The 27,952-nt window shown below is 41.8% G+C and overlaps 1 protein-coding gene across 4 annotated transcripts; it reads left to right on the top strand.

The window, feature by feature from the left end:
• Window positions 1-255: 255 nt before the first annotated feature.
• On the top strand, window positions 256-24,893 carry kita (KIT proto-oncogene, receptor tyrosine kinase a). 4 transcript variants are annotated; one of them, XM_032572709.1, is made up of 21 exons: window positions 256-596; window positions 3,922-4,176; window positions 5,450-5,734; window positions 5,840-5,979; window positions 6,270-6,441; window positions 8,344-8,530; window positions 9,058-9,173; window positions 9,427-9,538; window positions 11,570-11,748; window positions 13,502-13,602; window positions 13,739-13,865; window positions 14,449-14,553; window positions 14,859-14,969; window positions 15,480-15,621; window positions 15,711-15,874; window positions 15,982-16,112; window positions 16,473-16,595; window positions 19,719-19,830; window positions 19,922-20,021; window positions 20,279-20,384; window positions 22,544-24,893. In XM_032572709.1, the coding sequence occupies exons 1-21, from the start codon at window positions 542-544 to the stop codon at window positions 22,724-22,726; spliced, it is 3,006 nt and encodes a 1,001-aa protein (XP_032428600.1). In that variant the 5' UTR covers window positions 256-541; the 3' UTR covers window positions 22,727-24,893. The 4 variants fall into 4 exon arrangements, with proteins under 4 accessions (XP_032428600.1, XP_032428601.1, XP_032428599.1 ...); XM_032572710.1 differs by having other exon boundaries at window positions 6,249-6,441; window positions 15,780-15,874; XM_032572708.1 differs by having other exon boundaries at window positions 6,249-6,441.
• The last annotated feature ends 3,059 nt before the right edge of the window (window positions 24,894-27,952 follow it).

Genomic DNA, 27,952 nt, shown 5'->3' with positions numbered 1-27,952 from the left:
TGAGTGGTCCACCAGGGAAACTTTAATTTAGGTGGACCTGCTGTGGCTGGTGGGGGGTAATTTAGATATACGTCTCTTTTTTCTTCCTCTTTCTGTCTGTCTTTGTAAAAAAATTTTCCGCGGGGAAGCAGAGACAAGTGGTCACAGACACAAACCTCTCTCTCTCTCTCTCTCTCCCTCCCCTCTCTCTCTCTCTCTCTCTCTTTCTCTCTCTCCCTCCAGTTCCGTGTGAGTAAAATAAATAGGCTCCACCACTGGGCTCCTATAAACATGCTCTTGACTCTCCTCCTCAGGCAGAACCACCTGGTGGGCCCGCACCGTCCCCTCCGGTCCGCTGCAGGACACCAGCATGCTTTTTTCAGACAGGCTGCTGCTGCTGAGCATCTGTGCCTTTAAAGCTCTGTGAAGCGGCGCGCGCCTCTGTTGAAACCCCGCAGACAAACTTTTCCGACGCGCTCGGCGAGGTGCGAGCGAGAGCTAAACCAGCTTGACCACTGCGGCACTGGCTCACCCTCCCAGCTGGACCCATGGAATACTAACTATGGAATACCTCTGGATTCTGCTGTTTGTGTTTTTACAGCTAAGCTTCCACCCAGGTAAGGCTCGCGGAGCGCTTGTGCCTTCACGCGCAACTTGTTGCTTGTAAACTGACGCGCGGGGGGGCAAAGGGTGGGTTGAAGTTTAACAGGTTTCGTGTATATATATATATATATATATATATATATATATATATATATATATATATATATATATTTTGTAGATTTTGTTTTGTTATGTTTTGTTTTGTTTTTTTTGCGACGGTGTTGTGACGCTTTCTCTTCGTGCGCGGAGTCAGAACCCCCCCGAGAGTCTGTAAGAGGACAACCTGAAGCCGCACAGAAACCCAATGAGGGAAGCAGATACTGCGACGATTTGAATGCGAGACTTATTTAAATAATTCACGCTTTAATCAAGGAACAAGGCGCCATTGATGAAAACGAACGAACAGAAACAAAAAGAAGAAATAAACCGAACTCTGTCGTGGTGAAACTGGCTCTCCAGTGATATTAATAAGATGCAAATAATCCACCAGCAGCGCGCATAACCGCCAACATGTAAAAATATTGGTTTGTGATTCCTAGGAAACATGCAAATGACTCCGACCCGCGACCGTTTCACTGGCTTTGTTTTTGTCTCCGTGTGTTTCCCAGCTCCGAGATGATGTGTTGGACTCAGTGGGACGCTTTACAACCTGCTCCCACTCTCAGTGGGCTTTGGCTTAAAAACACCTTGCAATTGTTATGACTTGGCTTTTTCTCCAGAAGCGTGGACATGAAGGTCAAGGTCCACAATAGCCGATTGGGAGCACTTCATTACTTATTTATATAGCGAGAAAGAGCCACCTGCAGTCTAAGTTGAGCGATCTAGAGTCAGGAAAAGTAGATAAATGCTCTTTATCAGAGGGATATTCACGGGGATATTGAAGTGTAAGACGGTTGGAGAGATAACAGGCAAATTTATGGAAAAGGTGTCTCGGTGCCTCAGCCGATTCTGAAAGGGGGGAACTGAATCAGCGAAGTGTTTTCCTTTTTGCCTTGTAGCCGTGCTGAGGCGTTTCAGGGCGGCGTCAGGTGGATTTGTGGCCTTCTTCGCTTACGATCAAGACCTGATCGGACCATTTCGATCAGGTCATCAGGGTGGTTTTGTTTTGTTTTGTTTTGTTTGTTTGAATGAGCGCCACATTTCAAGGCAGTGTGTGCTCCGGCTGAACCGTCATGTGATGCGACAGGGTCACGCCGCGAAGTTTCCCTAAAGCCCGCTTGCGCCTGGTGCACAGATAATAAGCCAGGTTTTATGATGATGAAGCCGGAAATAAAAACGTGATTGGATTCGTTTAAAAACGACATGCATTCATCTTCTTTCAGTTTTTTCTTCTCCTTTGCGTGTTACCAAAGCTTTACGCTGAATGTCCCGGTTGTTCTGTGAAGTACCTGGAGTCTCTGCTGACGTAGGGTCACGAGCAGTATAAACTGAAGAAGTGGTTATGTTTGAAAGATTTATAGCTGCTTTATACTGCCGGGGGAGAGGGGTGGCTCTCCCTCCCCCTCCCGTTATCCATTGACCAGATAGTTTTTTGTAATGCACATGTATTGTCTTCAGTGGCGTGCACAGACATTTTGGGGGTCAGGTGTTCAAAAGAGGGCACCTTGTGCTGGCTGTAGTGTGACATTTATTACAGGCAGTCTGGTAATTTAGGCTTTTAAATCTGCAAAATCCTACGTTGGACTACATACACTGTTAAAAAAAATAAATCAATAATAATAATAATAAAAGATTTCAGAAGGGCACTTTTTTTAGGGGCATCTAGAGTTTATCTGTGCACATCCCTGGTTATGTTAACGTTATTTTAAGAGGGGAAAAAATGACCGATGAGTAAAAATCTTGCATGATTTTCAGCAGAGGTGGGCCACCCACAGGTTGCGAGCTGCCCTGATCTGGACAGCCTTTTCAAACCCCAGGGCGACCCCGATTATCTCTTCACTGATTTGCCAAATCCTGCATTCAAATTGCCAACCATTCCACACTCCCTTTTGTCTCCGTCTCTATCGAAGTGAGGAGTTCGCCAACTGAGGGCGTATCTCTATCAGCGGCTGCCTGTTCAGCACTCCTGCTGTGGTTTCTTGTACTGATCATGTAAAGTGGGTTTGCTCTGTAAAAACAAAAGCAAAAAAAAAACATGTTTTCTTAGAAAGAGTGGTTACTCACTTTGTCTATTTTTTATTTTTTTTATTTTTGCAATGTCTGCGAAGGTTTAAAGCATTGGGTGATAAAGACACAAAATATGGCAAGAAATGAAATATTTTCGGATTATTTCGGATCATGGTGTTTTGCTAAAGATCATATAACCTCCAGTGTTTAATTCTAACCGTTTAAACAACCTTGTTACAGTCCAAAAACTGTTGGGTCATCTATTATATTAGATACAAGATGTTAGAATTGAAATTGGGTAGATTTTGAACAAACATTGGATCAAATATTGTGACCTTTGTTGTTAGGGGGGCAAAGAGTCTAAAAAGCCACCTAACATGGTATTCTGCTGCAGTGATGCTGTCTCAGTTATAACTGTACGTGTTAAAAGACACCAATTAAAACACAGTTTATTCTTTTCTGATTCAACTTCAATGCTGTCTTTCCAAATTGTTACATTAGAAATCACAAAGTGACAAATATTAATGCCAAGAGCTTGTGTTAATGTAATCTACAGAATGGGGTTGTTCCCTTAGCATTAGCCATTGCCAGCTCTTGACTGGCAATGGCTAATGCTGGCATTGTTATGATTCAGTCAGCAATCCCCTCTTCTCACTTCACTTTTTGATAGCTTTGAACATTTCTCATTTTAGCCCATTTTTTGGGGTTGAAAAACCATGCCAGTACGTTAAATGAATCCCATTACCAAACTTGTGGTTCAAAATCAACCCAGTTCTGGATCCTTCCACTGTTGATTCAGGGTTACAGTTAGTAAAATAACCCAAGTTATGTTTTGTCCTGCATTGTTTACAGTGTATAACAACTTAAATCTCTGGACGATTTAAAGAGTCCCAGGTGAAACGTTACAAGAGATTGTTGTTTGCTTGTATATTTAATCCTGTTTGATGTTCAAGTGGAAGACATAGGTATTTGGTTTCAGATTTCATATGAGGCAAGATGCGAGTCCAATGTAAATCTTCTAATTTTTACCTTGTGTTTGTCAACACACACGTCAGTTAATGACTATTAATGTTTGATATGGACCTTATTAATCTTTTAGATAAGAGATTTGTTGTTAAGCTCTTGTCATGCCCGGGACAGGCAGGTTGGGTAGCGTAGATGCTAAAAAAGGTCAACTCTGTCGTACTGAGATTACCTTCCAGAATCACAACCCTCTTTCCAATCACATTTCAGGCAACACCAAGCCCACTATCATCCCCAACCAGACCCAACTCGTCGTCCCACTCAACCATCCCCTCGACCTGCGATGCAAGAGTGAAAACAAGACACAGTGGTGGCGAGAAAACCGGCAAAGACCTCTTAAAACAACGCAAATTGATGGGATGCGGAGAGTATTTCACATCAAAGCTCTGAGTGTCCATAGTGGCCGTTACCTGTGCCGGGATGAGAAGTCCAGCGAGGAAGCCTCCATCTTCGTCTTTGTGAAAGGTATCTGGGTGAATCTGTGTGTGAATTTAGTAGGTTTTTGTTTGTGAGATGAGGCCATCTTCAGTCAGGAGGACATGGAATCAGACTCCAGGCTACAGCAGTCGAAGGTTGTTTTATGTATTTTTTGGCAGTACTGTCTTTACTGACAGGATGCCGAGGTTTGTTTTGCACAACAAGGTGTGTGTAACTCTGCCCTGGACAGGTGAGGTAGATTCTGGAGATATTTATTGAGTGCATGACTGAGTTTTACTGCATTTTCTTTCCTGTGTGACCCCCTGCATCCCACTGGCCCCGCGCCATCACTGCAGGCTCTTATCATGTGCTGATCATTCGCTCAACAGTCCCGCATCTATCTCAGAGGCAATAAACAATAACTACTTTTTAACTTGGATGTATGGTTACGTAAAACAGTCTTGTTTGTTTGGGATTTTTAGCAAAAGTTGAAAGGAATATTGTGAACAGGATGGATAAGATTAAGGCGCTAGAGTTCGGTTTCGCCTCAGAGGCTGGATATTTTAGTGGGCATGGTAAATCCTGAATAATAGCAGTTCAAAATCCTTAACCCTGATTCACAAAGAGGAGAGCCTGATTTAATTATTATGTGCTATCGCTGCCTCTGTTGGCTTTCATTGTCGAGTTAATGCAATAAGCTCTTTTGAAAACCTGCAAAATTTTGGTAAAAGGTCATAATTACTTAATAATAATAATAATGTTTTACTCTTGGTTGTAAAGGGATGGTCTTATATATTTCCCCCAATGCAACAGGCTGCATCAGTAGAAGAAACAGAGAGTAACTCATGACAAGCATGAAGCATCTGACTTCAACATTCCCTGAAGCTGCTGTTCTCCTGTACACAATAGCAGCTAAGGAAGATTTCACCCAAATTCACTCTGGAGTTCCTTAAACTCAAACTGTTACTGGAACCGCATCATGCAATATTCTAATCTGTTTTATTGTTTAGCCTTGAACTTCTTTGAAATCACTTCCTGCTTTTTTGTAAAACGGCATTTGAACGTGATTTAGTTTGGGACGTTTCCAGAAAAGCCGAGCTGCTTGGAAACTTGGGGGAAAAAAGCAACTTTACGTAACTTCTGACATTCTTTGGCTGTCAGAGCAAAATGTGCAGAGACATTGTTTTTATTTTCCGCATTTCCAGGGCCTGTTGGTCTGCCAAGATGTCTGCACAACAAAACATATAGCCATAAAGCTTCATCAGCTCAGTGTGAAGTCCCGCTCGCTCACACAACCTGTGCAATTGCGTTTTCTTGGTAGATCCGGAGAATCCCTTTAGAAAATCAGCGATCAACAGCATTCTTATTCGTGAGGGAAACAACGCTGCCATCTCATGCCTTGCAACTGATCCAAGTATGCTCAACTTAACTTTGGAAATGTGCTCTGGAGAAGCCCTCCCCGCTGGTCTCCAGTATTCTACGAGCCTGGAGCAAGGGATCATCATCCACAACGCAAAGCTGACTTACGGAGGATGCTATGTGTGCACAGGGACGCTCGAGGGAAGAGCCGTCAAATCAGAAAAATACTCCCTGACAGTCAAGAAAGGTAAAAATGCGTGTTATGTGTTCAATGCGTGCTACTGAGCTTCTTTATTGTGCTTCGTTTCTGTTGAGGTCGAGCTCTGATATGGATCAACTTGTTTTATTTCAGTCCCCTTAGGTCCTCCTGAAATTCAGATGCAGCATCCCAGGAGAATCATTCTAACTCGAAATGAAAATCTGTTCATCACCTGCAATGCCACCAATGTCAACGGAGAGTTCACAGTGAATTGGGTGGCACCACCTGGCTCGGTGAGACCCGTCAGCTTTGCCTTTTGCTGTAGAGCGTGCTTTATATAGTTTGCATGTCCAAAAAAATGTTAAAAAATGGGTTTAATTTTCCCGCGCAAGAGGCTGGAGGGTCAAAGGTGTCTTTGCATGTGCAATTGGATCTTGGATGTGCGTGTGGAGTTTGTGTCTGTGGTCATATTGCATGCATTTATGCATCTTTGCTAGTATTTGCTTGGCAAGGATAGACATGCCTTCGGGGTTAATCTCTAGAGATCTCTGGGCGTTGACAGGGTGCCATCTGGTGTCCACAGCAACCAGCAAAGGTTGATGGCGATGCACGCATCCTGACGAAGGACTACACTCACGCCCGCAGTGTCACGCTGAAAATAGAGTCCGTGCGTCCACAGGATGCTGGGAGTTACAAATGCAAAGCCGGAAACGAAAAAGGGAACAGCACGATGTCCGTGTGGCTGGACGTTTATGGTGAGTCTGGGAAAAAAAATATTTTCCTCCACTTACTTGCCCGGTGATGAAATGGAAATAAGTTCCGGTGAAGTTCGGATTACCAATCTTTGCCTTTTACATGTGACTGTAATGTGTTAAAACTCCTGAGTACTTGTTTTCCTAACAAGCTCTTGGTTTCCAGCTGTACATGTTTGAAAACTGTTTAACATTTTGGGAATTGCATATGTGTGTGTACACTCAATGGAAGCATAACAGTCCTTTGCAAAAGTATATACATTCCTCTGTCTTCTCCACATTTTATCACAACATAACCACTACAATTGGTGTATTCAACTGGGGTTTTATCTGGTAGATCGACATAAAGCCATGCAATGATTTAGTAGCTAACCTTTGTAAAGTGAAAAGTAAATGATGCGTGGTTTTCAATTTTTATCCACGTAGTGGTTGCATGTGTACATCTAAATAAATGTGATGTAATGTAACAAAATGCAGAAAGACCTAAGAGTGTCAATACTAGTGCAATGTCCTTAAGGAATTTTATTACAGTGTTTTACCATATCATGCAACGAAATACCAAAATTTGCTGATTGGGGCTGAAATGATTAATCAATTATTCAAATAATCGTCAAATAATTTAGTAATTGATTAATTGTTAACTGGAGCATACAGACTAAAAAAAAAAAAGGCCATTTGTGGAAGAACAACACATTCAGAGCATTAAACCAAAACTGCAACATATACATTTGACTTTAAGATTTAAAAAAAATCTTTGTAAATATCTTCTACCCAGAACTTCTCAAGTGGTAAAGTTTTAGCTTAATGTGGTTAAAGTTCTGTAAAAATAAAAACTCATATTTATCACCTATTGTTATTCAATTATTAAGTGGTTAATGCAAAAAATGAATCAATTAATCTACAAATGATCGAGCTCACTGCGTTTTTTGCCAATGAAATGTTTACTTTGTTATTTAAAAAAGGAATTGATTTTGTGTGTTCTGCATCTTTTAACATATTTCTTATATTGTTCAAAAAAGATTTAAAGTGGCTAACTGAAAAAGAATGTGGGAATTGTTTTCATCCTAGGAATCGTTTAATCTTCATAATAATTGATTCAATCATCGATTACTAAGATAACCCTTAGTTGCCTGCCTAATGCTGATTAGCTTGATTTACGTCACGTTAGCTGAGTGATTTGGAAAGATTAACAAAAACATGCAGCATTTATTTTTACATGAATATCTGCGTTCTGCTAACAGTTTACCGTCTTTCTCCCAACGATCGCTGGAGATGAGCACCAGCACCCCTGCGATCCTGCAAAGAAAAGAGGGCATAGCCAACGGATTAATGTATTTCATTTCTAACTGAACTGGCACAGCACTCACATCAGAAATGTCCTGGTTTCAAATTGCCTTCTAAAATAAAACCTGGTAAAAACAGAATTGCCATTTTTATTCTGAATATCAGGAACACTTTTTTTTTTTTTTAATGAAGCTGAGATGAGTTAACAAATACTATTAGTATGCAGAGTTTTTCCTTCAAGTCATGGAAGTGGTGTGACAGTTCTCATCTAACTCCTGACAAGACCGCAGCTAAGCTCAGTCTTTAATCAGCCCGCAGGCTAATCAAAGCTATTATGCTGCCCATTGCTGCATGAAATTGAACTTTTAGATATTGTCTAATTTGCTGCCAAAAAGAAAACCAGTCTTTCCTAAATGTCAAAATTGAATCTGAACTGCTAATAACCTGAGAGAGTCTTATTGTATTAGCTTGACACATTTCTAGCAGTGAGGTTTTCCTACACAAACTGAGTTGACGTGACGTTCCCGAAAGTCTTTACACCACCCGTTCTCACGCAGGTGAAAATCTGGAGCGTATTTTTTTCCACCAGTGTTGTAAACGCCTCCTATTTTCTTATTTCAGAACGGGGTTTTATCAGCTCAGCAGAAATCCACAACAGAACCTTCCACGTCCGCACCGGCGACAGTTTGTCTCTGAACGTTAGCATGGAGGCGTATCCGAAGCCGCACGCCGTCTCCTGGAGCTTCATGGGCGAGAAGCTCAGAAACACCAGCGACCACGTCATTACCACGCACAGCAGGGACTACAGGTGCGTGCACGATGCAAAGTCGCTGAACTGAGTCCATGTAGAGTGGAAGCAAGTGTTGCTGGAAGAGCGTTGGAATTTAGCGGCCTTGGCCTAGCTGCAAGGTCACGGCTTCCTGAGAGAAACAGCTGGGGCGAAAAGCGTCGCCTCAGGGTTTCTCGTGAAGCGTTCATAGCCAGATTACAAATGTAATTGGTTGGTGTTTTCGGGAAATAAAGCCAGTGAAATGCACATGTTTTTTATATAAAAAAAAAACATCAGGTGTTATCCAAAATCTCTGTTAATATGGGAAGAATAAAGACGCACTCTTCGATCCTCAGCTACATGTGGGTCAGCAAAACAAATGCTATGCAGATGTGTGAAAGGGAACACGTTACTCAAATAAAGCACTGATTATCTATCCATGTGAACATGTGAACTTCTCTCTCAGACAAGACTTCATATCCAGTGATTTTCAGTTTTATTCTCCTATTTTTTCTTACCTTAAAAAAACCCCATCCTTGATTAAAATCTATCTGTCTCATGTTCAGCTACGTCAGTGAGTTGAGGCTGGTGCGGCTCAAATCGACAGAAGGTGGCATTTATACCTTCGAAGCCTCCAACGGCGACGCGGCTGTAAAGCAGAACTTCTCCGTGTTTGTTATCAGTAAGTGAAAGGTTTTCTCTCCCCTTGAGCCACAGCATGAAAATGCATTTCTCCACGCAGCGTTAACGTTCGGCAGCTGACGCAAGAGGAATTGGCCTTTAGGAATTGTAATTTAATGAAGTCAAACCCTCTGACTGCGCGTCGCCGAGCTCACAGCTGTGCCTGAAGGAGGGCAAACACCCTTTTTTTCTCGACAGCCTGTAATTTATTACTTAACGATCTCTCAGTCTGACGTCGGCTTTTTGTTCACCAGGTAAGCCTGCGATCATAGATCATGGGGGCCCGGTGGACGGACAGGTGCGCTGTGTGGCTGAAGGCTACCCTGCCCCCCAGATCAAATGGTACTACTGCGAGAAGCACGTCAGGTGAGGCTTTCAGTCAAACAACAATGACTGTTGTGTGGACAACAGTCATTGTTGTCCACACAATAATGTGTGGACAACAAAAACAAGTCTGCTTGTTTCAGTCTCTGTTTCCTTCATGAGGGTAAATTTGAGAATGTGACGCTGTATGTCAATCATTTTATGACCAGGTACTAGCAGTAAAAAGAAAATGGAGATGATTCATTTTAAATCTTATTATTTCAATCAACAATGAACGTCTCTGCCTCACAAGGTGGCAAAGCCTCTCAAATTTAAAGAAAAGCAGTGAGTTATTGATATGCAAACAAATATTTCATGATGTGCTCTGGGGGTGGGCATTTATCGTGTCAAAAGATTTCGTGTCACGATAAATTTTAAATTGATAAAAAAAACGGACTGAAATGTTTATTTTACTATTTTCTAAACTGTTTTCACCAAAAATTATCAGTAAATTCAAAAATATGAGTCGACAAAGTGTCTATGTGCAGCTTAGTGATATAAATCACATTTCTATACGTATGTGGCATCCTGAAAAAGCTTATTTCAGATAGGAACGAATCAAGAGTAGAGTTGTTGGTGGCTCTATGAATGCTGTTCCATGCAGGAACCTAAAACAAGAAGTGATCAATCATTATCATTTTTATAGTTTTCACAACAGGACTATAAAAATATTGTAATAAAATCCTCAGAACATGCTCTCATACTCCAAATTTTTAATATGCATTTGCCAATTTTTATTTTCCTGGTGTTGGACTTTTTTTTTTTATGTGTGTGTGTTTTCTCTCCAAACGATACATTTACCCCACGACCAACAGGCTGCTCAGTTCAGATCTGGTTCTTGCGGTTGGATTTTTATCATCAAACCTGAACAATTACCTATGAAGTTTAACCCAGGGGGTCCTAAAGGTCACACAGAGACGCGCTGGATCGAGTCAGGGAATGATGATGACGGTGGAATGTGGGATTTGCGGTTGCGATTGGTTGACACTGATGAGACGATTCCCCCCACCCTCTCTTCCATGTGACGGGGAGATTGTTAAGAATCCACTCGCCGATTGGAGACAGACGGACGCGTCTGCTTGGCTACAACCTGTCAAACATACATGAGGGAGGAGCCTCTGGTTGCCATGCCAATAACAATCCCGAGCAGCACGTCCAATGAGACAGGCTCGATAATCCCGCCCAATCACTTTACTTAAAAAAAAAAAAAAAAAAGAAATCAAATCCACTTGATGCTCATTACTTGCGCCTGCATGACAGGTGTTTTAATGTCTAAAGGAAGAGCAGGTTTTGTGAGCGCTGATTTATGCTCCACTCTCCGTGGAGCAGAGCTGGGATCGGTGGAGCCTGGGTGCTAATTTTACACGATCAACTTTTGTTTTATAAAAACAGAAATGTCACGTTTTCTTTGCCACACAAGAGCTAAGCAGTAGGTGATTTAGATAAGAAAATAAAAATGTGTTTGTGCTTTTTCTTTAACACGTTCTCAGTCAAAGACAGTAGATGAACTGATCAGTCTAAAACAGATTCCCGTTTTTCTTTGCGGCCAAACCTCCTAATTTTAATTTTGACTGATTCCATTTATTTAATAGTGCATGCAGCACTTTTTGGATTTGTGTCTTAAAAGGTGCCATTTAAATAATGTCTTACTTACTCACTTAAAAGAGAAATAATGTAGAGATAATAGTTTAAATTGCAAATGCTTCAAAGCATTTGCCTAAAAGATTTATCCAAGTATGAGTTTTGTAAATGATTAACTTATAGACAAAAAAAACCCAGTTATTATTTTAAAATGTATATTAATATAATATATTTATATAATATAAATTTATTTTAAAATCTGATTTACTTTAAAGATTTTAAAATCTAAATTTTCCATATTTTCCTTTCCGTTTACCAAGCAGAAGCCAACCAAACGAGGATTGGTCGATTCTGGTCACTGACCAGCTGTTTGCAGGTTTTGTAATGTGAAGCTGTAGGTTTGCTGAAAAAAGGATCCGATGATGAAATACTAACAAACAGATGTGCCTCTAGGTGCTCCCAGCAGAAGAACGCCACCCAGGAAGAGCGCGGCGTCATGACCATCATGTCGGAAAGCACCAGCTTCGGGAAGAGGGTGGAGAGCTGGGTCAACGTCAGAAGACGGTACAGTACTCTGGAGTGCGTCGCCACCGGGGACGGAGAACAAGCCTTCATACTGTTTTCTATCACGGGTAAATTTGCATCCAGTCTATGCATTCACATGAAAAAGAAACTGTTTTCACCGATAGGGAGATGGGCGGTGTCAGTGCGGATTGATCGGGCTCATTGGGTCTTATACACACTCCTTTTAAGATTGAGGCTAAATTTTAAAAAATCCTAATATATATGCTTTTAAATAAAAAATTGTTGTCAGATTTGTTGAACTTTTTTGCTTGAACCACAATTGACCATCTGCTTGATTGGTTGAGGAATGGAGAAAAATTGTGAGTTAAATTATTACGGACAAAGTGAAATGAGCAGAGACATCCACAGAAGTTAGAAGTCACAGTGGGACATTTCTCATACATGCAGCCAATATACAACAGCTTATTTGTACTTCTGATAATTTGTATTTCATTAAATATTTCATATACACACACACACGCACCCACACCCACACACACACCCCCACACACAGTACATTAAGACTGTGTGTGTGTACAGTCCTAGTAAACAAATGTTGCCAGTGTTTGAAAGCTTTTTGCTAATATTATTTATCTCATCTTCTTGATTGTAGAGGTGTATTCACCATATTTACTTTTTTTTCCCCCAATAATGTTTGGCAGCTTATACTTAAGAACCAAAATGTATTCTTTATTAAAACAACAACCTGCCAGACTGTTCTACGTTATCTCGGCCGTCCTGGTGGGCTCGCCCCCCACAGTAAATCTTAACAAGCGATAATTCCTGAGCCTCAACCTGTTTACTGAAAACAATGATTTTTGCCAAAGATTAACCCCGAACTCACTGCTAACCCTTGGTTGGTTCCCATCCATTTGGTAAACATTAACAAAGAGATACTACCTCAGAGGTGATTGGCTGCAACAAGGCGCAAAAACAGGAATTAGCTCCGGGCCTTTGTGTACGTTACGACTCTAAATCCCCTCTCCTGCAACGGCCGCCCCATCTGCTGCGTGATGTCCTAAAAGTGGCGGTGCAGCAGCTGAAAGTACACCAAAGTTCTCCCCATCTGAGCCTGCAGAAATTGCTTTGTGCAGAAGGGGGTGGGAGGTGGGGGGTATGTGGGTGTGCATTATGGGGACAGTGCGTGTTTGTGGCCAGGCAGGACATGCCTTCGGGAGCCAGTCCCAGGATTTGCTGAGCACAGAGTAGCAGCAGACCAGGCGGAGGCGCATGAGCGTGTAGGAGCGCAGTGGGAGCCCCGGCGCTGGGCACTCGGTGGTCTGTGGGAGGCTTGTAGGTGTCAGTGAGCTGCAGCGAAGAAAACAGAGCTTTAGAACCCACTGACAGGTTTACAGGGGATTAGTTCCTGCAGACTCGGCATTCTCAGATTTGAAGTGGAGAGAAAGCTCCTTATCGCTAAAGAGCTTATTACACCCCGGCGTGTACAGAGGAGCAAAACAATGAGGCATCACAAGCGGCCAGACACAAAGGGGACAGAACAACAATTGCATGCGCGACTGCTCGCCGGCGCAGCTGCAAAAGTAGCATGAGACGCTGGAAACGAGCGGTGTGAAATCACGGGACATTAGAGCAGGACAAATAAAAAATAAAAAACGTGGATAAATGTGTGTATGCGTACCTGAGTAATGGGATTAGTTTGCTGCTATTTGATCAAAGTGTGCTTCACTGTGGCTTACCCTTCTGTGGCTTACCTTAATGCCCCTTTGCAATGTCATCTGCAGTGCAACCACAACAAACCAGCGAACAAGTCACTGATTGGGTCTTTGGTTATCTAACATTATCTTTTCTGTCTTCCTGCAGAGGAAAGGCATGATCTGTTCACTCCTCTCCTAATTGGCTTCATATCAGCAGCAGGCGTCCTCTGCCTCATTGTTATCCTGCTGCTCTACAAGTACATGCAGGTAAGACGGTGATGCATTTTTCCCTGCGTGAGGCACGCCCTGCAGTCAGGCGTACGAGGTGTCCGTCACGAATTCATGAGTTCACACGTGCCTCTGTTGTCTTTTCATTTTGTGTGCGTGTGTTTGTGTGTGTCAGAAACCCAAATACCAGATCCAGTGGAAAGTCATTGAGGGAATCCACGGCAACAGCTACGTGTACATTGACCCCACGCAGCTGCCCTACAATCACCAGTGGGAGTTCCCACGGAACAACCTGCGTTTCGGTGAGCACGCCTTTATCGAAGTCCGTTGGTGACGAGTGGGCGTTCTCGAATGGCCGCCGCAATTTATAGGTCATAGCAAGCTGACACACCCCGGCACTTGTGACCCGTGTTTATGCTGTTATGTGTCGGGTGGAGGTAAGCCTGGAGAGATAAACAGGGTTTGGACGCAGTAACAGTTAAAATCATAAAGCCCAGGCCGTACTGTCAGGCGTGACAATGACACCCTCTGGCTACTTTACGCTGATTTACCGTTTTTTCTTTTATTTGTTCCAGAGATGTGTGCATTGCATTAAGGCATTAGCCGCGTTTGTGTTTGCCACTGACCAACTCGTTCCGCAGCTCAAAGAGAAAGAAACCGCACTCCTCCTATGCAAACACAATATTGTTGACATATTCTGGGTGTTGTTTTCAACAGCCCTCTTCAAACAGGATCCTACACGTCCTGGTGACTGCACACAGAGCCCCGGGGCGCAAACTGTTGCTGCCCTGGAAGAGCTGGAGCTCGGTCTGTTTGGGAAAGAAAAAAAAAAAAAAAAGAGGACAGGGCATAACGATGTTTTGTGTCTGACCTCTGTTTTTCCAGGGAAGACATTGGGATCTGGGGCATTTGGGAAAGTGGTGGAGGCCACAGCGTATGGACTCTCCAACGCTGACTCGGTCATGACGGTGGCGGTGAAAATGCTTAAATGTAAGTTCTGCCTCTGCATACCCAACAAACGAATATGATAAATGTGCACAGTAGCTGTCAGATTTTCCTACAAGTGCACAAAACATGTCAGCAGTGGGGGTTTTTTTTTGTTTGTTTTTTTGGAGCTGGCATTTCAAGCTTTACATTCTGCTTCTAAAGCAATCTATTTAATATTTACCCTGCGGTACGAATCTATTTATTCAGCCCACGAAGCAATCAGATAAGAACAACTAATCATATTTCAACGTGAGATGACTTTGCTTCTAACCCTTTTGCAAATTCTTATCTTGCTGCTTTTATTACAGCAAGCGCTCATGCCACGGAGAAAGAGGCTCTGATGTCAGAGCTAAAGGTCCTCAGTTACTTGGGAAACCACATAAACATCGTCAACCTGCTGGGAGCCTGCACTGTGGGAGGTGCGGCATCCATGTTGTCTTGTTTTATTTGTTTTAGGCGGCGAATTGAAACTGGAAGAGTCAGATTTATTTAGTTGAGATTTAGCTTGGAGCCATCTAACGTAGCACAGATCTGGTGCCTTGCAGAAATATTCATACTTCCCAACAGCACGTGTTAGAATGTAAAGCGCAAGTCTGAATGTAGATCTAGAGTCGGCTAGATCAGAAAATTGATTTTAAAAGATGCTTCTATTCCAATGAAGAGAGTTGTCAAAAATTTAAGGCTTTTAGATGTGCGTAGATCACCTCAGGACTTTACAGCTGTCAGTACAACGCATTGTTAGCGGTGTTAGCCACATTGCTAACAATAAAAAAAAAAAATTATACTTGCACTTTAAAATCAAACACTATGTCTGTCACATAAAATCCCAAATAAAATACAGTAACCTTATGGCTGAAATGTGAAATAGTTTTGCTCGTGTCATGGATTCTGGAAGCTCATTTTGATGAGACCTGATTCTCCATCTTTAGGACCAACGCTGGTCATCACTGAATATTGCTGCTTTGGGGACCTTCTGAACTTCCTCCGGAGAAAGAGAGAGTCTTTCAGCACCTGTGAGCTAAAGGAGAACTATTTCTACCGCAACTTCATACAAAAGAGAGCTGCAGATGGGTGAGGCTTTGCTTTAAAAGTGATTTGTGATGGGAGGGAAAAAGGAAAAAAGAAAAAAAAAGAGGAGAGTACTAGTATTTTCAATACAGATCGTGCGTGGGAGGGTCTTTGGACAGCAGGACTCAGCTCAGACCAGACTGCTCCTTTCCTCTTCACAGTGACAGCTTGAACGGCTACATGAGCATGAGGCCTTCTGTCGCTGGCAACTCACCGTCGAGCTCGTCCTCGGAGCGGAGACAGTCACTACGCAAAGGCAAGCCGGCCAGCCATTCATCAAACTTCAACTGTCCTTAAAAAAAAACAAAAAACTTTAAACACAGAGATGAAACTGTCATTTCTCTTCCCCTTCCCCCCCCTCAGGTGGCCTGTACCTCGAAGCTGACGCAGACGGCGAGATGTTCGATGAGGACGACTTGTCTCTGGACACCGAGGATCTCCTCAGCTTCTCGTACCAAGTGGCCAAAGGCATGGAGTTCTTAGCCTCCAAAAATGTAAGCTTCTGCTTCTCGCAGTTTGCAGATTTTCTACGAACAGCTGCCAAATTAGATTTTTTCTTTTTCTTTTTTTTCGTATTTGGATAAACCCCGTCACATCTGATAACCAGACGCCACGCGCGTGCCTGTCATGGGAAGAGCTGATCGCATTTCCACAGCTAGTAAACGGATCTACAACGCGTGTTTGAGCATGTTGTTGAAAAATTGATCCCCCTGCGGAGGCGCAGATACTGTGTCCAGAAAGCTTGCGTATCGATGTCGGCGGCTGCGTGTTACACAGTCCGGCACAGAAAAAGTATTCCGAGTCTGTTACGAGAAGAAGCTCGTTTGTGACTACTGTGGCGCGTCTCGTTTCAGTGTATTCACAGAGACCTCGCCGCCCGGAACATCCTGCTGACTCAAGGAAGAGTGGCAAAGATCTGTGATTTCGGCCTGGCGAGGGACATCACCACAGACTCAAACTACGTCGTCAAGGGCAACGTAAGTAGAGGAGTCATGAAGTTACGGTGGCAGCTGAAATACAAGAAACAAACAATCAAAAAGTTGTGGATGTAAGTCTGATTCCTAGCCGTATGAATTAGCTATTAGCTGAATTAGGCCTGATCACCATGTGAGACAAATGTTGGGTTTTTTTCTTTTTCTTGTTTTGTTTTGTGCAACATCACAGAAAGATTGGATCGTGATTTATGACTTGGAATATGCACACACAGGGATTTGAGTTACAATACTGACTTACAATTGCTGACTCAGCATTATTGTGCAGCAGATTTCAGGTCAAGACACGATTTCTAAGAACCTTGAACTTCTTCACACTTTGTGGTTTGCCAACATTTATCCTGGCAGTTTGATCCGAGGGTATGAAAGATGCGATTCTTTGCTTTCCAGATGCACATAACAAAGAATTACAAATACAACAATCAACTCTCGAGTGCCTCGGGAAAAGTTATTCTTTACCAAATGAATGTTTCCGAGATTTGTTACTGTACTACCGCAGTCTCCAGCATATTTTACTAGACTTTACTGTGATAAAACACAAAGTAAGCCGATAATTGTGAAGTGGACGTAAAACGGTTTGTGTTATATATTTTGAAAATAAATAAAATAAAAATGCATTTGTATTTACCCCCATTCAATTCAGCCACGTTCATAAACATTTTTCATCTTAAATGCCTAAAGCCTCTGATTTGGTTCTGGCAATTCATCAATCACAATCCCTCAAATTTTAGTGATAAATTCCACATTTCTACTCTTCCTGTTAGAAATTATTTTTGAGTCCTGTTCATTCAAAAATCATCGGTAAATCACTTTCTCCACCCACAAAGACGATGGACCCCTGTACAAGCTAGCCAATGCAGACCTGACTACCTTCCCTGGTGAGTGAGGGACTTAACAAAGGTTGTATCAGTCCTTTTACAGGAAATGGCAAAGGAGGTTCTTCATTGCTGTCTTGTAATTTAGTCTCTGTAGAAATTCAGCAGTTCTGTGAAGGACTCGAGGGTTTTACAGGACATTAGGTAATACCAAGGAAAGCAGCAGATAGATCGGGGATAAAGCAGGGTTGGGTTTTAAAACATTATTATTAAGCATCATATAAAACTTGAGAGAACAGCACAAATCTACAAAGCTCTGGCCATCTAACTAAAACTAACAGGCCAGGCAAGGAGGGCTTTTACCCTCCTGTTTATGTTCGTTTCTAGGGAACAGCAATAATGTTCGTGGGTCAGTTTGACCCGGGGAGTGTTTAATCATGCAATAGTGTCAGAAACCAAAAAATTCCTCCAAAACATTTTTGTATCTGATTATTAACTCCAATACTAACCATTTCAATCAATATTTGTGCAATGATGTTTTATTATTTCTCACAAATTAAGGATCAGTGACGACAACCTGCTCATTTACTCATTTGGACATAAAAAATGGAATTTAGATTTTTAATGTCCACTGAAAAAAACCTAGACACAAAAAAACTATAATTTCCTTGAAATTTATCTTTGGTAAATGTTTTTATATTACACTTTTATTTTTTCAATGGGTGATCTTTATAATTGAACTTGAGACACACATACTGTTCAGGGTCAAATTGACCCGCTGATTAAAATCAAGATTAATGAGTCATGCAGAGAATATTTATGTTTTCCTCCACATCTGCTGTGTGGGTGGAGTTTGTCCACAGGAACCGAAAAGATTCCCATCAAAAGTTATGTGAACACCCGCTTTCTCGCAGTTTCCTAGAAGTGAAGAGAATAATGAGAAAGTGGGCTTGTGTGTGTCGGGGTGTGCACGCAGGTGTGTGTGTGGGTGTGTGTGTGTGTGGTGAAATATGGTTCATAGCTGCAAGGAAACATAGAGAAATTGACATTTTTTAATCTTTTTTTGCACTTTAACCTGACTGCTGGGTCAAATTGACCTGAGCAGTATCTATGTAAAAAGTAGACCTAAGAGTTGGTACAAATGTGTAAAATGAATCCATTTTCAATTTATATGTAGAGTGCACCTATTAAGACAAATATAAAACGTTTCATGCAAAAAAAAAAACAAAAAACTTCCAACTATTTTTTTTTAACATTTTTAAACTTTAAAACAGGTCAATTTGATCCGGAACATAACAGGAGGGTTAATCAGAGAAGCACCCAAGACCCCCACAGTAGCTCCTTTTGTCAGATGAGATTAAAATTTCCCTTTTTGGTTGAGGTGAATGTGCTGAAATCCTCAAAGAAAGTCCCGTTAGAGATTTCAACAGATTCAGACTGGAGTACACCCTCCAGCAGGAGAGCTACAATGAAAGAATTACATAATGTGTTAAAACAGAGTAATTAAAGATCAAATCTAAAATTAGTTCAGAATCTGAACTGGTTACATTAAGGTCTATTGATCTATCAAAATCTCTCAAAGTCCAGATCCAAAGCCAATGAGAACCTCTGGCAAGATCTGAAGATGTATGTCTGTGGATGTAGTTAAAAAATAAAGCTAAAAAACAAACACAAAATAAAATATGTATGAATCTATCCTCTAAAATTTTGATAACGTAGATAAAAGTTTGTGGTTGTAACTGAAGGAGAACGTTAAAATGTTCAACATTTTGAATAGTTTTGCAAGTAAGCCAGAAAATTGCACTGTTCTATGTGGTTTGGCTTTTCTAAATTGCATCTATCTGGCAATTTGTTATTCTGGAGCATACCTCTCAAGTATATTTTTTTATTTTTATTTTTTTAAAGAAAACAGCACAAGATGTGTTAGCCAGTGAAGCATTTTATTAAATGACTAAAACTGAATTATTAGGAACTGTGTGTTCCTATGATTCACGTCTCGGGTTGCTACATATTTCTGCTCCTTTCTCTTAAAAGTATAACCTCTAAAATAATAATTAAATTAGACATTTTTTTTTTTACTATGTCTTCAGATTTAATGTCAGACCTCTGTCTGAGGTTCTTCTTCTTCTTCTTTTTTTTTTTTTTACAAACCTCAGAAAGAGCCATGAACTTCTTCACACCTTGGTTGTTTTGCTTATTAAACTTTCTGTCAAATCTGTATTTGAGATGGAAAAAAAAAAAAGGTTGACTGCATTTATGTACAGCACCTATTCATTGAGGTATTCTGTTTCAGGCCCGCCTGCCGGTGAAGTGGATGTCCCCAGAAAGCATTTTTGAGTGCGTGTACACGTTTGAGAGTGACGTGTGGTCCTACGGCATCTTGCTTTGGGAAATTTTCTCACTGGGTATGTTTCTCCATCCACGCCTCTTTTATCCCGGCTTATCTGGGTGTTGTCAGAACTGCACAAAGTAACCTGAGATTCCCGTTGAACGCAGGAAACAGTCCGTATCCTGGTATGCCTGTGGACGCCAAGTTCTACAAACAGATAAAAGAAGGATACCGGATGGACGCACCGGAGTTCGCACCCAGCGAAATGTGAGTTTTCTGTTGATGTGGAACGTGACAGTCTTCAAAACGCATCATCAAATGCAGAGATGTTGCGGTTTGATAAAATGATATGCAAGAATGCAACACTGAGGAGTTGCGTCACAGCCCGCTCACGTCCTATTGTGTTTGGCTGCGCACAAGAATAGCAAATGATTAATAAAGGATCTTTTGATAAAACAGTACTGGACAGAAGATGCTCTGTGTTAGCTGAAGGTACATCGTGTTGTTTGTGTGTTTGGCTGCAGGTATCAGATCATGAGCTCCTGCTGGGATGCGGACCCCTTCAAGAGACCCCCCTTCACGAAGGTGGTTGAGAGCATTGAGCAACAGCTGTCGGATGCCACTAAACATGTAGGTTCACCTATTTCTGCACTGTTTTCCAAAACTGCACAAAGATCAGAATCACATTCCTCAACAATATCAGGAAGGCTTCAAAGGGCTGAAAGTTGTTAAAAGTGTTGGTTTTATTTGGTGAACTGGAGACCAGCTTTAGCTGGTCAACAGGGCTGAAAAACGTATCGCTATACAAGCCTTTCACATCAGTCAATGTTGACAGATATTAATCATTTTTTGTTTTAAATATCTGAAATAATGCCTAACTCGTGGCGTAACCTTCTCTGTTTTATCTACAGTTCTCACTCTGCAGCGTTTTTAATTTTTGAGCATTTATGAGGCACAGTGGCGAAACCTCAAACCGCTGCTGCGCAAGTTACTCAACTGGTAACCAAAGAGTGAGGGAGTTAGTTGATGCCACCGACCTTTCTTAGCTGGTGGTAAGAGACTGAGCAATAAATCAGTCAATAAAAGACTAACGCCGTTTCATCTGCCTACATCCCCCAGAATGCTGTGCGGTTCCGGATCAGATTTCAGTGAAATAATTGAACATTCAATGAGACGTATCATCTGTTGATATTGATCACATTTCTATTGCGATATACTGTATATATATTGCTATGGATTTATTGTCCAGCTCTTAGACGACCTTTGCGTGATGCCGGGTCCCTCACCACTTATGGTGCGTTCACACCGAACGTGTTTTGCGCGTCAGGCTTGTCTACTGTACATTCAAAGTCTATGTGGAGGCGCGTCGAGGGCCACTGCGGGGCGTTTTGAGCGTCTAGCGCGGCGCGATTTGAATCGTTTGGAGCGTCTTGAGCGTTCAACTCATCGAGCGCATGGACTTTGAATGTAAACCAGATGCGCCCAGGGGTGGAAATTTAAAATTTTCTCCTCCAGCCACAGTAGCTGCTAAGGAACATTTTCACTAGCCACTGAGGTGGCGGTGGCTTGGATCAGCCCACCAAATTTACAGTTGCATGATAAAAAATCTATATCCTGATCCACAACACCTACAGTCAATAAGAAACATCTCCCATTTAGATTTAACGTATGTTTTGTGCATATGTAGAATAATTTTGAGTGTATGAAAACAGAAAAGGTGGACCCGTTGCAGCTCATCTTTTGCGTGATGCAACGTGTAGCTAGTCATGACGACAGAAACGTCTCAACAACTGTCCAGCAATCCGTCTGCCTCGCGACAGTTTTCCTGCATTCCAGAAGCCTTGACGTTCCCTCAGGGTACGGGCTTCACATCAACAGGCGTTTTGCTAAATAGTCTTTCCTTACAAAGTGTAAACATGAGCAGGAACAAGATTCTTTGGCTCAATTATCACCATTCTAGACGACGACCTGATTTGCCGTCGCTCTCAACGGCACGTCTTATTGTGTAAACACAAAACTCTGAGCTAATGAAAAATGTAAAACCAGATGAGAAAAATTCACCTAAATTGTTTATTCTCCCTCGTTCAAATATCACATTACACGTTTGCCTGCCGGTGCAACATTCGGAAGATTTCTCCCACGCTCGCTTACAATGCAGTGTTGTCTTTGGGGAAAAAAAACTCCTTAAACGTTTGCAACATTTTGCAGTGTTACAATAACAAATGTCAGTCTGTATTCCAAAGGGCACGTTATGTAAATATTAAGAGGAAAGAAGATTAATAACAGTTCTCAAACTTTTTGACTAATCAAAAACTGAAAAGTACTGTGCAATTATCTTTCGTTTTTGGCTAATTCGCTGCCAACTTTACACTTGGACGCTAACAGTTTTGCTCGTTCCTCTTTGCAGAGTAGCTCCAACTCAATCAGACTGGAAATATTTTTTCAAACTGAATTGCGTTGATATACTAAGGGGGTTATGAAAACAAATGATGCATGCCACTGCTTTCCATGTTTTTATCTGTTTGTACTATTTTTCTTCCACTTCACCATCCTGTGCTACACTGTGTCAAAAAAAAAAATCCCTATAAAATTCACTTAAGTTTGTGGTGGCAGTGTAACAAAATGTGTAATCGTCAAAGTGGAGTTAATACTTCTGCAAATCTCTGGAAATATCTTAGACAGTCAGGCTTAAAGAAAAAAGAATAAAAGAAAAGTACTGAGTTCCCACAAATTAAAGCATCTGAAAATCCATTCCAACAGATATTTTTTTTTCCCCTCTCCTCTCTCAGATTTATTTGAACTTCAGTTCCAGACTCCCTGTGTTGCCTAGAGCGAGGGAGGAATCCAGTTCTCAGAGCACAGCAACTCTCGGCTCGTTGTCAGCCAGCAGTAAGAGCGCTCCAACGCAGCCCTTGCTGGTTCAGCATGAAGTCTTCGTGGAGGGGACAATCCTTCAGGCCCAGTGGGTGTAAGGAACCGCCGGACTTGTTTGGCTGCCTCAAAGTGCCTGTGATGTTTCGCCACAAATCATCCAAACCACTACTTTTCGTCCGCCTCCCTCTCCTGAATCCCCCCGGTTACCAGCGAAGGTTGCTGTAAGAAGAGTAAGCGCCGCCTCTCGCAGGAGAGAGCGCGTCCGTGGGTAAACGGCTTTTATCTTTGCGATCGCTGTTCTTGCCTGCTCAGTGCTGGGAGGACACTTGGACTATTGCTCCCAATCTCCAGAACTCTGAAGGCACCACTGAGGGTGGGGCGGCCGTCACACATTACTCATTATGTTATTACACTGTTACATTGGTTGGTTATTTTACACTTTTTCATGTCTCCTTTACATTTCATTAAAGTTGTTTCATCATTTAAGTTTTTTTTTTCAAGGTGAGGATGGGGGGGGATTAGTCCACATATAGCAGATGTCTTCTTTTTCTTTTTACGTTTGGTGTTATTGTTTTGGTTATTTTCTGTTTTTTTTCTGTCATGGAGCGTCGTTTGCGTTTTTTTTCTTTCTTTCTTTCTTTTTGACTGTTGCAGTTGTAGGGTTGGAAAAGAAAGCACTTGAGGCACTTAAACTTTTCTTTATTCCATACATCACATGATGCAAATAATACAACTTTTTTCTTTTTTTTAAAAATCACTTTCATTGTCAGTATTACTTTCCAACTGTGCAGATCTATGCTGTATAAAGAAGATACTTTTGGGGGCCAATTTGAATTGAGATACAATGACACGGATACTTCTATATAAGCTACTAGGCGGCATGGTCGACGACGACGTATCCATAAGTGCTTCGAGTTCAATAGGAGGCAGATCCAGGACGGCAGCACCTAAAATGCAAACGACTTTTGTGACTTTCGTTAGCAAATACCATGATCAGTGCATGACTGCAGCTACAGCATAGATACAGATATGGTACGCGACCCTTTATGCTTCGTTGCGTTGCCGACAGCTGGACTGCGAGAGGTCTCGATCTCTTGTAAAGATGTACATAACTGTTTTCTCCCGCATCTCCCGCTGTTTATATGTTTACAAGCGTGAGGTAGGTACTGCCATTTCTCAGACGTGTTTTCACAGCTTTCCCCCAACCCTCCTCCAATCCGTCGGTTTGGAAACAGTTTTTTGTTTGTTTGTTTGTTTGTTTGTTTTAACCAACTCAGATTGGTGTGTCACCCCATGCTAGCAGTGTAGTGCTCCAACTAAGACGAGCTGAACCTCATGTGATATGCCATTAAGTGGATTGCAGTATTCCCTGAGGTGACAGGAGCGAGAGAGAAAAGAAGAAAACAACACAGGATCTTTCTTAGCTCTGCGTTCAGAAGGTGACACTCGGTGCAGAACGTATTGTGTTTGGCCGTCTCATTGTTCTCCGGCCAGTAGCTGGTTTCCTTGCCGTCCCTCTCATCATCTTCTTCTTTTTTGTCGTCCAGTTGTTTCCTCTGTCGGAACAGGGGGGGGGGGGGGGTTTCAGCGCCTCTCAGCCAGTCGTCTGGAGCGGTCCCGGCATCTCTCCCAGCTGTGGGTGTTGTTCAGAGGAGTGGAAAGTGTCCTGTTTGCGTGTGCTAAGTGTGTCTGTGCGTGCGTGAGTTTCAAAGAGTTACTGTCAAGAGGTGCCACTACTACAGATTCATCTAGCTTACTAAAGACCCCACAGTCTTACTGCTCTTGTCTTTTTGTAAATACATACGTGCGTATATTACAAAGTAACGTCAGTACTTTGGAAGATGTTTATGCTAATGAAGAAGCGGTACAGTGATACAGAAATTATTATGCTTTATTTTCATATAGGTGCACAGATATCCCTGTATAGATTCAACCAGAGAATCTGCATGTTGCTCTTCTTTCTATGACGTTATTAACAGAAAGGATTTCATTTTGGCCAATTCCAATTGTTTGCTGCACTTTGCAAGTTTACTAGTTTCCTCCAGTGACACTGCTCCAAATGGTCAGATCCGATCAGGAAGCTTTGAATATGACAAAATTATAGAATTGGGAAAGGAGCCTTATTGAATACCAGACTATTTTTCATTTGACTGCTTGCTGCATTTCCCCAGTGTATTTATTGAAAGCTTTAAAGTTACTGTGTAAATCTGAAATGTTGCTATTACAAGTGTCAATGTAAATAAAATTGTGTATATTGAACTCTCAGTTCTGCTTTTGGTCATGATTGAATTTGATCCATTTTCCTGATTTTGACTTAGCTTCTCAAACTACAGTAAAATCGTCTACGGCAGCCTTCTGCAAACATCGACTGAAATGTTGTTAGATTGAAGTCTGTGCTTTGACTGGGCCATTCTAACACGTGGACGCTTTGTTTTAAATCACGAAGCTCTGGCGGTACGTTTAGGGTAACTGTCCGTGGCTGCACCACGTTCCCATGTCTCTCACGTCCTCTCACAGGATTGCCCTGCATTTTGCTGCATCCATGTTCTGACCAGTTCCCTGACTCATGTACCTGCTGAAGAAAAGCATCTCGTTGCACAACACTGTATGGACTGTTGCTGCTCTTATCTCCTCCACATCTTATGACAAAGTGACTTTCCAGTCACTCTTGCATACAGGTCGGATTTGTGGAGAGCAGGAATGAATAACCACAGTATTGTGTACTTTTTTGAGCTGTTATAATGCTATTCCCCTCATCAAAAACATACCTGGAGTGTTGCTTTGATTCGTTCATGCATGTTTTAGAAATCCCTTAATCTCCTATGGCAACCATGCTAGCAACGAAAAGTGTAACCAAGCGCTGCCGCTTCGGCGTCCTCCTGGGGTTTCCAAATTGAGCTTCCGCCTTACACAGCATCCATCCTCTGTGTCTCCCCTCCTTGCAAATGCACACCACACTTTTAAGTTATTTGTAGTGATTTTGAAAGCCACGTATGCATTGCCTTTCATCTCACACCTTGAGTTAGTCTGTCAAACAAAATCACAGCATTTGAGTTAATGGAATATTTATTTTAAGTTGGTACCAGTAAAAACGCCGCTCCCTGGTGTGACATCAGGGGAAAATAAACTGTCACCCAGGATGTTACGAGAAGAGCGTTGGAAATTTCAGGTGCCTGAAGGCACCACATTCATACTTTAAAAAAAAAAAAAAATGCATGTGCATACTGTACAAATTCGGTGGTTATTTCCAGCTGTCATACCAGGAAGTAGATGCACTCAGCGGCACAGAGATCCAAGTATCTACCAGAAAATGAGAATATACTGTAATTATCCACTGCGAAATGAGTCTTGTACAGATATGGACTGAAAGGCCACCCAGCAGGGAAGAAGCAAATGTTCCAGAAGCAACATAAATAGCAAAGATTTCACTTATTTCTGATGACAGCATTCCCTGCTATGTATAAGAGAGAGCAGAGGCTAAAGCATCATGTCTTTTGGAAAGTTATGAACACTGTTACATAAATGTATCTAAACTTCTGAAAGTTTGAAAAGAACAAAAAAAAGTAAAAAAAATGTAAAAATTACTGACCTAAAACAGGAAAGCTGCAGCTTGAACTAAGTCGTCACATTAAATTTGGCCTTTTTCTTTTCCTTCTTCTTCCTTCTCCTCACTTCTTCAGTCATTTTCTCTTCAATGGCAAAAAGGAGGAAATAAACAACTTGCTCCGACGTTTCAGCATATCCACTCGTCTGACAGCTTCAACCGTTTTTTTTCTCCAAGAGACTTCGGTGTGTCTTTGAGTGCTGTACACGATGCGAGCTATGATGCTAGGGGGTTTAAATGCGTATGGTTGATTTAGAAATATATGTATATATATATATATATATAAATATATAAGCTGCAGCTTGATTTAAAGTCAAACTCAAAGAAATGAATCAAAAGTAACTTAATATTACTGTCAGGGAATTAAATATTTTTCACAAACAATGGAAAATCAATGAAACAGGCTCAATGTATTTCAAATAAATCTGTATGACCTTCCATATTTTTAAAGTTTTAAAAGAAAATAGCAACATTTCTTTCTTAGGGGTTTTTTAAAGGTCTTTAGTAATGTTGCAGAGCCTCACAATGCTATCTGTTGACAGCTTTATCTTTGCAGGTGGTCACATCAACACCTTGAGGCCGTTTAACCGAAGCCATTCTGTCTTTTCTATTTCCATTTGCCCTCATGAACTCCGGAGCAGAAAAACACATCTGGTCACTCGAGGCAATCCCCCCCCCCCCCGTTTATTTAGATGAGGCTGGTGCAGAAAGTGGTGGGGGTGGTGACCATTGTTTTAGGATCTAACTGATAAGAGGCGGCAGGAAATCCCATCATTGAAGCTCAGAAGTTTGTTAGTCAGAAGCAGTAAAAAAAAACAAAAAACTTCCATTTGTTTCCTTTCACACTATCATTGAAATTATAGTTCTTCTGTTCTCAGTTTTATAGAGTAACCAGTTTTAATCCCAAAAAAAAAAAAAGACATACGACCCGTTGAGTGTTGAGCTGCAGGTCCTGCGTTGATATATGGTGTCTCCAATTGCACAACAAGCTGTGGTTCCTCGGAGTGGTTGTAAATTTGATAAGCATGTCGGTTTCCTAAAAAACACGTTTTGTGGTAAATCTGGCAGTTTAATGTGAAAAACCGCCTCGTTTAGCGCACGGTTGGAAGGAAACAGAGGGGCCTGTGAGCCGTGGCCACCAGAGAGACCCCGGGCCCGTCTCTCTCCGCACAGGAGCAGAACATTTTCCGAGTCTTCGTTCCAGAGAACGAAGTGCCGCTTCGAGTAGCCGGCGAGACAAATAACTCTCCGGCCACGGCGAGGAGGCCCAAAACATTGGACTCGTTTTTAGAAAAGAAGTGTTCAACAACATCCCTCCAGGGCCTCCATTAAATGACCCAACTCCCTCCCTCAGACCGGATCACAATGTTTGGGGTTTTTTTTTTTCTCTGCATCATGTGATGCTTCATGCTACAACATGTGATGCTCGGGCTCCGTCCTTTTTTGTCGGTCATCTACTATTGTTCACGCAGATAGCATCAAGTCCTGCTTGTGAAATAAGGCCTGCCTTGATGTACACTAAAACACATTCCCATATGCACTGGACTCCCGTGACTGGGAGCTGAAAGCCGGCATTGTCCCAAACTTTGCTCTTCTTTAAGAAACATATTGTAGGATCCTTTTATGTTGCTTTTTTAGCAAGTATAATCTCCTGTGTACAAACTAAGCTCAGTACAGTAACAAAGTTTTTGTTCCTTTTAAGATTCATTAATTTTTTTTA

This window comes from Xiphophorus hellerii, chromosome 9, assembly GCF_003331165.1.
Source record: "Xiphophorus hellerii strain 12219 chromosome 9, Xiphophorus_hellerii-4.1, whole genome shotgun sequence".
Classification (NCBI taxonomy): domain Eukaryota; kingdom Metazoa; phylum Chordata; class Actinopteri; order Cyprinodontiformes; family Poeciliidae; genus Xiphophorus; species Xiphophorus hellerii.
The sequence above is the reverse complement of the archived record's forward strand: the minus strand, read 5'-3'. Positions and strand labels throughout refer to the sequence as shown.

Coding starts and splice junctions, on each gene's coding strand:
- kita (XM_032572708.1), top strand. CDS start 542: ATGGAATACCTCTGGATTCTGCTGTTTGTGTTTTTACAGCTAAGCTTC. Junction 14,554..14,858: donor GGCGGTGAAAATGCTTAAAT/GTAAGTTCTGCC, acceptor CTTTTATTACAG/CAAGCGCTCATGCCACGGAG. Junction 20,022..20,278: donor GAGTTCGCACCCAGCGAAAT/GTGAGTTTTCTG, acceptor GTTTGGCTGCAG/GTATCAGATCATGAGCTCCT.